Here is a 12462-nt window from a genome sequence, read left to right on the forward strand (position 1 = left end):
ATCACCCCTGCTCAATCACAGCACGTCTCCTCCAATCCCAGCTTGGCGCGAAGATCCTTGAAGACAGCTGCCGGTAGACCTTTGGTCATGATGTCCGCTTGTTGCTCTGCCGAGCGCACGAACTTGATCTCGATCGTCCTCTGCTGCACCAGCTACCGCAGGAAGTGGAACTTGGTGTCCACGTGCTTCAGGCGCTTGCAGTCTCGGGAATCCTCGGCAACCCTAATCGTGGACTGGTTGTCCTCGAACATCGGTACGGGACCGTCCACTGGCTTGCTCAGATCGTCCAGCACGCGTATCATCCACAGAGTGTGGCACGCCGCCGTGCAGAGTGCCGCGAGCTCCGCCTCCGTCGACGACAGAGACACCGTCTGCTGCTTCCTCGTCAACCAGCCGACAGTACATCCGAACAGCTTCACCACGCAGCCCGTGATCGAACGACGATCGGTAGTGTCGTTCGCCCAGTCCGCGTCGCTGTACACTTCCAGCAGTGGAGGGTCCTCCACGGCCTTGTACACCAGACCGACGTCCAGTGTCCCCTTGATGTACCGCAGCATCCGCTTCAGATGGACCCAGTGTTCATCCGTCGGACAAGACTGGAACTGACTGAAGTAGTTCACGGCCGCAGCGAGATCCGGTCTTGTTGTGAGGGACGCGTACGTCAGACAACCGACCAGCTCACGGTAGGGCTTCGACGTTCTCTGCTTCTCCTCTCCTTTCACCAGCCTCAGCCGGTGCTCCATCGGTGTCGAGATCGGCTTGCAGTCGTCCATCCGGAAACGCTTCAGGAGGCCATCGAAGTAGTCGCGCTGACTGATCTTCAGAACTCCTTTCAGCTTGTCACGTTCAAAGCGCATTCCTAGGAACTGCTTGATCTCACCTTCGTCCGTCATCTCGAACTCCTCGGTTAGCTTCTGCTTGACCGCCTCCAGCACTTTCAACGACGTTCCGGCCAGGAGGATGTCGTCGACGTACAGTACCAGGATCAGCTTCTTGTCTCCAGCTCCTCGGGTGTAGAGACACATGTCGTTGGCGCTCCGGACGAATCCGAGTTTGCTGATGAAGCCATGGAATCGGTCGTTCCACGCTCGGGACGCTTGCTTCAACCCGTAGATGGAACGGTTCAGCTTGCAGACTAGGCCATTCCCCTGCTGAAACTCTTCCGGCTGGGTCATGTAGATCTCTTCAGCTATCTCGCCGTTCAGGAACGCGGTTTTAAGGTCCATCTGGTGCACGAACATCCGATTCTCGTTGGCCAGCGCCAACACCGCCCGCAGCGTGTCCAACTTCGCCACCGGAGAGTAGGTCTCGGTGTAGTCGAACCCGGGCTTCTGCGTGAAACCTCTGGCGACCAGTCTCGCCTTGAACCGGTCCGGTTTCTCAGCGTCGCCCCGCTTCACCTTGAACACCCACTTGCAGGTAACGGCTTTGCGTCCTGCAGGCAACTTCACCAGCGTCCAGGCGTTGTTGCGCTTCATGGAGTTCATCTCGTCTTGCATCGCAGCTCTCCACTCGTGCCAATCGTCCCGCTTTTTCAGCTCAGGAACCGAACTCGGGATGTCCTCGATGAAGTTCATCGCGTTGAGTGCAAAACTGGCGTACTCAACCTCGAAATCCTTGTGCCAAGCGGGAGGGTTCTTCGGTCTTTGAGGTCGGCCGCTGCCATCAGCTTCCTCAGCTTCGGGTTCATCGGCAGCACTGCTGAACTCGTCTTCCGAAGTCTCGTCTCCATCGTCGGCACAGCTCGCGTCATCGACGCAGCTCTCTTCATCGGATTCAAGTGGCACAAACTGCGAGTCGGGTTGCGCGACCTGCTGCTGCACCGCGACAGACTCCACGAAGTCCACGTCGCGCGCCGTGACGACCGTCCGTTTCTTGGGGTCCCAGACTCGATACCCGTTGTGTGAGTACCCGACGAGCGTTCCTTTCCACGCCTTGTCGTCTAGCTTTCGGCGCAACTCCTTCGGGACGTGGACGAACACATCGCTGCCAAAAACACGAAAGTTCGACACGTCCGGCTTCTTGGACTCCCACAACTCGTACGGCGTTTTCTTCATCTCGAGAGCAGCGGTCGGGCTTCGGTTCGTCAGGTAGGCCGCCGTCAGCATAGCTTCCCCCCAGAACTTCTTGTCGACGCCAGCATCAGCAAGCATCGCCCGCGCCTTCTCGACTAGCGTCCGGTTCATGCGCTCGCTCAACGGGTTCATCTCCGGCGTGTAGGGGACAGTAGGCTCCATCCGGATCCCCTTTTTCTTGCAGAACCCCTCGAAGCGCTTGTTCCGGTACTCGCCGCCGTTGTCGCACTTCAGCCGAGAGATCGGTCGCTCGAACTTCGCCGTCACCAAGGCCTCGTACTCCTCGAAACACTCCATGACCTCGTCCTTCGAGCGAATCAGGTACACCATCACGAAATGGGTCCAGTCGTCGATGAACGTCACAAAATATTTCATCCCGTCGAGTCCCTCCGGCGATACGGGACCACACACGTCGGTGTGTACCAATTCGAGCACTCGCGACGATCGACGACCTTCACGCGGTGGGTGAGGCTTCCGCGTTTGCTTGCCGACGACGCACGATTCACACACGACGGTATCGTCAGTCCCGGCGGTACTGAGGTCGAGTCCGGATACCATCTCCTTCTGCACCAGACACTTGAGGCTTTGCTCGTTCAAATGTCCAAAACGACGGTGCCAGAGCACGAACCCCTTCCGCACGCGACCGCACGTCAACAGCGAAGAATCGTCCGTACCGTGCCGAGCCAGAAAGTTCATTTCGTACAGCTTGTTCTGCACAGTAGCACACGCGACGATTTCGGAACCACTGTACACTGTCGCTTTCCCGTCTTCGAACACGACGCGCATCCCGGCTTGTTCAACGCGCAGCACCGAAAACAAATTGCAGCGCAACTTCGGCACGTACAACGCGTCTTGAATCGTGCAGTTCACTCGCTTACCGTTCACAACCGCAACCACCTTCACTGTGCCGGAGTGCTCCGCCTGGATCGTTTCACCGTCCTTGGCCACCGCGATTTCGATGGGCTTCTTCAGACGATGCAGCTCACAGAACAGTTCCTTGTCCCGCACGAGGTGGTCCGTCGCACCGGAATCGATGAACCAGCGCGTCCGCGCCTGCTGGGGGTTCGCCTCGCTCACGAAGCAAACTTCCTTCCGGTTGCTGCCGGAATCCGCCACGTTCGCCTTCGACTTCTGCTTCCTCTTGCTCTGCTGCGGCTTCTTCTTCTCGGGACAGTCGGCCACCCGGTGGCCCTCCTTGTTGCAGCCGAAACACTTTTGCTTCTTCTGCGGCTTCGCCCCGTGAAACGCAGCATCGCTCTGGGACGGGGTGGGCGATTCGATGCCCTTCTTCGTCTCTTCGTCCAAGAGCCGGTTCTTCACAAAATCGAGCTTGAGGTCCTCCTGCGACATGGTTTCTAGCGCCGTCACAGTACCGGAGAACGCCGATCCCAACGAGATGAACAGGTGGCAAATCACGTCGATCTCCTCCAGCTTCGCGCCGGCGGACCGGTACTCCCGGATCAACTTCTCGAACTGCAAGAAGTGTTGCTGCAGCTTTCCCCCATCGTAGCGCATCGTCACGATCTGCCGCTGGATCCGCATCCGGCTCGCGACGCTCTTCCGCGCGTGGATGTTGTGCAGCTTGTCCCAGATGTCCTTCGGGGACATGTCCTCCTCCAGGTGGTCCATTTGCGCATCGCTGATCCGCGCCATCAACTGCGAACGGCAGTGACGGTCCTTCTTGATGCGCTTGTCCAGCAGCTTCATCCGGGCCGTCTTTTCCTCCGGCTTTTCTCCCGGTTTCTCCTTCAGTTCCGCCACGTCGCCCACGTCCGACCGCACACATTCCAAGAGCTCGTGCTCCTCCAGGAACGATAACATGCGGAGACGCCACGGGTTGAAGTTGGACTCATCCAACATCGGCACCTGCACCGGAGCGGGTTTTGCGTCCGTCATGACGCCCGACGATTCCGCGCACTTTTCCGTTTGACCGTAAAACGCGACTTGGGCCCACAACCTAAAGAGGTTTCGGGGAGGCCGGAATGAAACACGCGGTTAACTTAGCGAAAAGAAAAATAACGTGTAATCTCTTTGTTGTTTGGTTACAGAGTGGTAGCGGAAGTGCAGCTGTCAAACAGCAGCAGCCCGCGTGTGCCCAGTGGGCTTGAGCGTCGTAGGGGCGAACAGAGTGCGGTGGTTGCCAACTTATCATGCTTACCTTTGCTGGAAGATTTAATTAATCAGACCGACCGATTATGCACAAAAAACTACTTTTTAAAAGAAAACTTTTCAAAAGAAAACCCGAGACCGAACTCGTTTTATTCCACCGTGGCCATCTTGTTCAATTATGCACGTTTATGCACATCGCATACACTCGCATACGCGCACATCGAGCATGCACTCATAAATGTTGTGAGCATTGCATATATTTTTTATGAGTAAAAGCATACTGCAAAAATCTATAGTATTGCGCATATAAAACTTATATGCGATGCTCACAAGGGTTATTTGCGTAAACAATATTTTTTATCTAACAGTATGCAAGCTCGGTTATGTGCAGTACGCATATAAAATCTATGAAGATGTTTATTCAAATTTATATGTGGAGCATATGAGGTTCAATATGAAAGATCATAGTTATTATTACCACAGACAACAGACGTTTAGGCTCGATTCTTCCCTTGTGTAAATCGTTGCTACAGTTTTTTTAGTTGTGGCAATCCGTTTGTGGCGCTGCAGTCGCTTTGCCCTGACACATTGCCCGCTGTCAAAATATCGCTTTCCGCCTACTGTCATTTTCCATTTTGTTTGTTTTCAACGTTTGTAAAGTTTGTTCTAGATGAAAAGTTGATTTCAGCCGATTTCATCAAAATCTCTCGCGCTTGCAGCTGCTTGACAAATATGAGGCAACCAAAGTGGCCAACCTGGTTCCTGAACCGATTTTAGCCCCGACGGATTGCCGATTGGAGTACGGCGTCGTTATAGAGGAGGTGTGCAAATGACCGACGTTCCAATCAAGATCCCGTCGGTAAATACGGTCGCCCGGTGTCATCATCAACGCAACGGAAGCTGCCACACTCCCCCCGCACCCAATTTTGATTTTATTTGTGTTCCTTGTCAGCATGATTCGCAAAATGACCTCTATGACGGGGCTACGCTTCTTGAACCTGGTGCCACTCATGGAAGAGGATGGGAAGGGGAAGGTGTGGGGGTGTTTGAGGATCGCTTGCACTGGAAATCCGATGGGGGAAACTGACGCGCCGGGGAGAACATTAAAGATTTTGGCCTTTGGTATGGCGACGAGGGTTCGCCGGAAGTGGCGGCACTTGAAGGTGGGGTGGGTTTCGAGGGCGTTGAAGAGGTTGGTGTCTTGGAGGTGAGGGTTGAAGTGATCGTGGTAGCTGGTTTGTCGGTTCCGGAGATAATCTTCGGAATGCGGTCGTTTGGGGTCAAAACGTTTACGGGGTTGGCCGAAACGCTCCGTCTCCTCCTCCTTTTCGCTCTCCTCTGTTGGTTTTGTTTATAAACACAACCAGCAAGAATTTGACAGCCTCAAGCGCGGCCTTGGATGCTGTGTTTAAAAAAGCATCAGACTAGACTATTTTTTTAATATCGATAATTAAATGAAAAAAAAAACTTCCATGTGCTCGTAAATCGTGTTAATTAATAATTAAAGTAGATTTACTATAGCATAAAAACATAATCTTTACCTATTTACATTTTTTTCGAAAAATTGAAATAATATATTTTTTTAATATTTCTGGGTGATGCATTTTCAAACACACCTTCTCAGAAAACCATCATGGCTGATTTAGAGAGTGGCAATAGGCTAACAGATGGCGCTAGTAGATTAGCAGGATGCGGCTGCCATGTTTTTACACACGATTTTAAAATTATTTTGTACTAGCCGCTACGTCTGTTGTCTGTTACGCTGATTTGAGATACAGTTATGTGCAGTTGACATTTAGAATCAATCATGATTTTAGTTTCAGTGCAACGGTAATCCACTATCCAGACTTTGCGGGTCAAATTTGGGGAAGTTTCGGCCAGAGTCAGATGAGCGTCTGACTAGCGAGGGCATACCCTTTACCCCACTATTAACCAGAAAGACCTGCTCCACTGCGGAGAAAGCCGGATCCTGTGGTGGAGTCATCTCCTTCGGAGCAACCTGCTTATCCTTCGCGGACTGCTGCTCAGATTGCTGCTGCTGGTCGTCCTTTTGGCATTTTGACGATGTTGCGTCGATCGTGAGCGCCACTCTTCGCGATTTTTTTCGTCTCATTCGGCCCATTTGGTTTTGTTGGCTGGCAACATAATTGCGCCGTGGACACGCTCCCTGCAGATGTTTCCAAACGCCCATCGTGGGGATCAATTCCGTTAGTTTTGAATTGGATTTTCCTATTCCGGCGGCCACTACTGGTGTTTTCGTGACCGGGATATCTTGTTGATGATGGTGTCAGGTGTAATGGTTCATGTTTTCGGTGGAGGAGGAATCTTATACGGAACATGCAAGCAACGGGGAGGACCAGTGGTGTGGTTTCTGTCATTGTGTTTGTCTTGCATCGCTGCAGGTGCTGCCACATGATTTGCCTCATGAGGTTCTGCCATTGGAAACGGAACCGACCCACCGTCATTTTCGGCCGTCGGTCTTGATTTATTTATTTTGATTTTGTTACTGATGATCAGCAACAACAACATTATTTCGAATCAGCTGTTAATGTTTACAATCGTTAAGGCTTGATTGTCTCACGCATACACTGACATGACACATGACAGTAATGGGTTTGTATTGGTGTGTTTGGGCTGCGCTTCGGAATAAGCTCACCAGGCAGCGCTGACGTCGCCGTGATTTGGAGATTTGATGAAGGACGATGGATTTTAAAAATAATTTGTATGGAGAGTCACGTCTGTTTGTCTGTGTTGTTACCATGCATACAAGTGAGTAGAGTAGAATGAATTAAAGCATTTCAAAAGTGCTTTAATCGAGGCTTTAAAATTGTTGTTTACTGAATTATGGCGACGATAACCGAAATTTGATGAATATGCTAAACTATTTTGTTTTTGAAATTTCCTTGGAAATTTCTATTTATTTGCCGCCAAAAAAAAATATTAGAATTTTAGAATTTCTGTCTGTTTGGAAGACTTAAAGTTAGTGCACAATGGTTTTTGATTTTTTTACAAAAAAGTTTTTTTTGGTTCATCCACAAACATTCTCATGTTTGTAAACAAACGACGCCATATTGCCCATGTTGTTTGGTAGCTCACAACAGGCCAGCGCCGGGGCCCTGGATACACACACACACACACACACACACACACACACACACACACACACACACACACACACCACTACGACACTGCCGATGGACAAAAAACCGTTGTTGTTACCGCGGGAGTTCCGCAGGGATCCATTCTGGGTTCAGCACTGTGGAACGGAATGTATGACGGAGTGTTGACACTGGGGCTACCCAACGGCGTAGAGATTGTTGGCTTTGCAGACGACATAGTGCTGACGGTAACCGGCGAAAATGTCGAGGAGGTCGAAGTGCTGGCTATGGAGGCAATCGCAATGATCGAGAACTGGATGCTCGAGGTGAAGCTGCGGATCGCTCACCAAAAGACGGAGATGGTTCTGGTTAGTAACCACAAGAAGGTGCAGCAGGCCCAGATACAAGTTGGGGAACACGTAGTGCACTCGAAGAGAGCGCTCAAGTACCTCGGGGTGATGGTGGATGACCGGCTGAACTTCAACAGCCACGTCGATTACGCCTGCGAGAGGGCGGCTAAGGCGATCATGGCACTGTCGAGGATTATGCCGAACAACGCTGGACCCAGGAGCAGTAGGCGCCGCCTCTTGGCAAGTGTCGCGACGTCCATACTTAGGTACGGCGGACCGGTATGGTGGACGGCGCTGGGGACGAAGCGAAATCGAGCGCTGCTCGACAGAACGCAGAGACTGATGGCCATGCGGGTTGCAAGCGCGTACAGGACCATTTCGTCGGAAGCGGTTGGCGTTATAGCCGGAATGATCCCTATCGGCATCACACTGGAGGAGGACACCGTGCGCTACACCCGGAGAGGCACGAGAGGTATCCGGGAAGCTGCGAAAGCCGAATCGCTGGCAAGGTGGCAACGTGAGTGGGACACCACGGAGAAAGGCAGATGGACGCATCGGCTTATCCCGTCCGTATCCACGTGGGTGAGCAGAAGGCATGGAGAGGTCACCTTCCACCTCACACAGTTCCTGTCGGGTCATGGCTGCTTCAGGAAGTACCTGCACAGGTTCGGACATGCAGAGTCTCCGCTCTGTCCGGACTGCGTCGATTGCGAGGAAACACCGGAGCACGTGGTGTTCAGCTGCCCTCGCTTCGAGGCAGCGCGAAGCGAAATGCTGGCCATTATCGGAGCAGACACCAGCCCGGATAATGTGGTGCGAAGAATGTGCAGCGACATCGCCAAGTGGAATGCGGTCGTCGGAGCGGTGACGCAGATCACTTCGGCTCTCCAGCGGAAATGGAGAGACGACCAGAGGAGGAACGACTAGAAGCCTAGTCGAAAACCCACGAGTGTGGCTGTGAAGGAGAGCACGTTATGATGGTCGGCTCTACCAAATCGGTACACGTCTCGATGGTCACAGGAGTTGAGAACCCACGAGTGTGGCTGTGAAGGAGAGCACGTTATGACGGTTGGCTCTACCAAATCGGTACACGTCTCGATGGTCCAAGGAGAGGGCTGCATATGACTAACCGATCAAAAGCAACGCGATTCTTGGGCGCGGTTAAACCCTCGCATGGACTCATATGTATGTAGAACAGGAAATGGTTCTAGCACCCGGCATGGATCCTGTAAGTAGACTAGTGCAGAAAATGCAACGCCTCCCCCCGAAGTTATACCGAAAGGTGGTCCCGGGGGGAAAAGGGCACGGCGTTCAAGGACTGGTTTAGTGGGTCGGGAAAACTCTTTTGGTTTTCCCAACCCCACACTACCTGAGAAATGAATTCTCAGGTGTCTGATAGCAGATTCCGACCTTGAAAAAAAAAACACACACACACACACACACACACACACACACACACACACACACACACACACACACACACACACACACACACACACACACACACACACACACACACACACACACACACACACACACACACACACTGTGAAGGAGAGCACGTTATGACGGTTGGCTCTACCAAATCGGTACACGTCTCGATGGTCCAAGGAGAGGGCTGCATATGACTAACCGATCAAAAGCAACGCGATTCTTGGGCGCGGTTAAACCCTCGCATGGACTCATATGTATGTAGAACAGGAAATGGTTCTAGCACCCGGCATGGATCCTGTAAGTAGACTAGTGCAGAAAATGCAACGCCTCCCCCCGAAGTTATACCGAAAGGTGGTCCCGGGGGGAAAAGGGCACGGCGTTCAAGGACTGGTTTAGTGGGTCGGGAAAACTCTTTTTGTTTTCCCAACCCCACACTACCTGAGAAATGAATTCTCAGGTGTCTGATAGCAGATTCCGACCTTGTAAAAAAAAAAAAAAAAAAAAAAAAAAAAAAAAAAAAAAAAAAAAAAAAAAACACACACACACACACACACACACACACACACACACACACACTTTTTCTGACAGCATTTCTTCCGAGTTCCGTAATGAGCTTGTGAGTGAAACTGTTATACAGCACTAATCAAATTTGGGTATACTTTGGCGTTTACGTCTAAGCGTACAATGACTAAAAAATCTCTGTCACGTCATAAATGAATGCTCTTGAAGTTGTTTTATTTCTGCTAATTTGACAGCTCCCGCAAGAAAAACAAAAAAACTGTTGTTGGCGTTGTTGTGTCTCCGGGGTATTTTTTTCACCAATCAATCAATTTTTAATTTGTAATTTGATCGCATTTGCTGTGAAAGCAAAATCAAAGTTGCTGACCGCGGATCGTTCGTGCTCTCGGTGTGAAGCGGAGTGTGCTGGGAGGCAATCAGTAAACATGCAAAAGTACGAAAAGTTGGAGAAAATCGGCGAAGGAACGTACGGAACCGTGTTCAAAGGGAAGAACCGGGACACGCTCGAAATTGTGGCTCTTAAACGGGTCCGGCTGGACGAGGACGACGAAGGGGTGCCCAGTTCGGCGCTGCGGGAAATTTGTCTGCTGAAGGTGAGATGAGTATTTTCTGTTTTTGTTGGATTGTGACCGGATTGTGTTTGTTCCGTAGGAGTTGAAACATAAAAACATTGTCCGGCTTTACGATGTGCTTCATTCGGACAAGAAACTGACTCTTGTTTTTGAGCACTGCGACCAGGACCTTAAAAAATACTTTGATAGTTTGAACGGCGAAATTGATCCAGATGTTGTGAAGAGCTTCATGTACCAGTTGCTTCGGGGATTGGCCTTTTGCCACAGCCATAACGTGTTGCACCGTGATTTAAAGCCCCAGAATCTGCTGATCAACAAAAACGGCGAACTGAAGCTGGCCGATTTCGGGTTGGCCCGGGCTTTTGGCATTCCGGTCAAATGTTACTCGGCGGAAGTGGTCACGCTTTGGTACCGACCACCGGATGTTCTGTTCGGTGCCAAGCTGTACACGACCAGCATCGACATGTGGTCAGCGGGTTGCATCTTCGCCGAGCTTGCTAATGCCGGTCGTCCGCTTTTCCCAGGGTCGGACGTCGACGATCAGTTGAAGCGAATTTTCAAGCTGCTCGGAACGCCCACGGAGGACACCTGGCCGGGCATCACACAGCTGTCTGATTACAAACCATTCCCTTGTAAGTCTCGGATCCTAGTGTCGTCGCTCTTCCAACCACAAATAACCTAATAGAGTCCCTCACCCTCTTCCAGTGTACCCACCGACGACGTCCTGGAGCCAGCTGGTGCCCCGGCTCAACTCTAAGGGCCGCGACTTGCTGCAAAAGTTGCTCATCTGTCGACCTACGCTGAGACTGAGCGCGGAACAGGCGATGGCGCATCCGTACTTTACGGAAAACTGAAAGCGGTTATAGCTTGGTGGGCGCCAGCTGTCCCGTCCAGCGTGGCTACCCGGTTGACCGCGTGTACTCTCAGTGTCAGTGCTTTTCCTTGAACCAACTTGTGTGATGTAATTTTAAGTTAATTTTTCGTTACTTATTGTGTTGATTGTTTTTTTTTTCGAATGCTAGTGAGTTTGCTTGAAAAAATCAATACCTCTAACTACAAAATCTATCAACGATGCCATAAATATAAACCAGTTGCATTAGAACGTCAATAATTATTCTGCATTTTCTCCAAAACCGTTTTGTAGCAAACCCCGGTAGTTGTCTCATTCGCTTTGGCAAATATTTTTCTAAAGGATCTTGTCTTACTACTTGAGTCATTTTATAAACAGAGATATTTCCCCTGATCGCATAAATGTCCCATATGCAAAAAAAGGTAAGTACAGGATGTATTCAGCTTTTTTAAAGTTCACATGATTTGAACCAACCTAAATTATATATTCAAAAGTGATGAAAATGCAAATGAGACTTCTATGCGAACAGGGGCAGTAAAGTGGTTTCATCAATTGAATCGTAATTTTAAATTAATTCAATGAACATAGCAATATTTGAAAAAAGTACATAAGTTGACCATCCTCTTCAAATATTTAATCAATAAAAGTAGAGAAACACTTTCGAAAAACGTTTGCAAAAGCAAACTAGTGATGAAATACGACCACTTTCCCTCTTGAGTGTTGTGTAAATAAAGATAATGACACAAACTCTGTCATCATAAATTATCTATAATATAGGATTAATGTAAGCTACTCATGTATCTTGTACCTAATAAAAATATTCAAAACAATCGTAAAAGTTGTGATATCTTGCCACGAAGAAATTTTCTCTTTGTTCCTCACTGCTCTCTTGTAGGATAGCAATTATCTATCGGAATCCATTTTCCCATCCAACAATCGGACGATTTCATGACATTCCTGATGTGACCAAAGAAGCCATTTTGGAACATTGGTTTGCCTATACAAGTCTCCATTCAATTTTGGCAGCTAACTTACATAAATGGCCGGATCCGGTGGTCGTTCCATTTGCGTTATAGAGGTTTTGGGTGACTTACCACGCATAACCTTTGGACGCCTAGAAATGAGCAGAATTTTGCAACAGAGGCCACAAAAGACCCAGGGGTCGTTAAAGTGGATTGCTCTGTTTTTGCATTACAAAAATGGTACCTATGCAAATTCAAAAATCCGAGAAGAGTGTTTGAGAAAATTTATGTAAAAATGTTTCCGACGAATTACGATTTTTCAAAGAAACTATGATAACAATGCTTAAGAGTGCTAATTTTAAAAGTCTTATAAAATTTGCTAAAGCATCGTCTAAGAAACATTGAAGATTGGTCTTTTCGTTCCTGAGCAATGCTTAAAGAGGGATATCAGTCAATGATAGAACATAAAAACAGGTGGGCGACACGACGACAC

At 49.7% G+C, this 12462-nt stretch overlaps 1 protein-coding gene and 1 long non-coding RNA gene across 2 annotated transcripts in view; one reads left to right on the forward strand and one right to left on the reverse strand.

Annotated features, from left to right (window-relative positions):
• Window positions 1-9829: 9829 nt before the first annotated feature.
• On the forward strand, window positions 9830-11279 carry LOC120431063 (cyclin-dependent kinase 5 homolog). Its single transcript, XM_039596219.2, has 3 exons — window positions 9830-10178; window positions 10237-10789; window positions 10863-11279. Exons 1-3 carry the CDS (start codon window positions 10011-10013, stop codon window positions 11009-11011), a joined length of 870 nt encoding a protein of 289 aa, XP_039452153.1. The 5' UTR covers window positions 9830-10010; the 3' UTR covers window positions 11012-11279.
• Window positions 11157-12462, reverse strand: part of LOC128093441 (uncharacterized) — a 6735-nt gene continuing 5429 nt past the window's right edge. The window contains exon 2 of the long non-coding RNA XR_008212471.1: window positions 11157-11219. This is a non-coding gene — a long non-coding RNA (uncharacterized LOC128093441). The remainder of the gene's footprint in view (window positions 11220-12462) is intronic.

The sequence above is a fragment of the Culex pipiens genome, chromosome 3 (assembly GCF_016801865.2).
Source record: "Culex pipiens pallens isolate TS chromosome 3, TS_CPP_V2, whole genome shotgun sequence".
Taxonomy (NCBI): domain Eukaryota; kingdom Metazoa; phylum Arthropoda; class Insecta; order Diptera; family Culicidae; genus Culex; species Culex pipiens.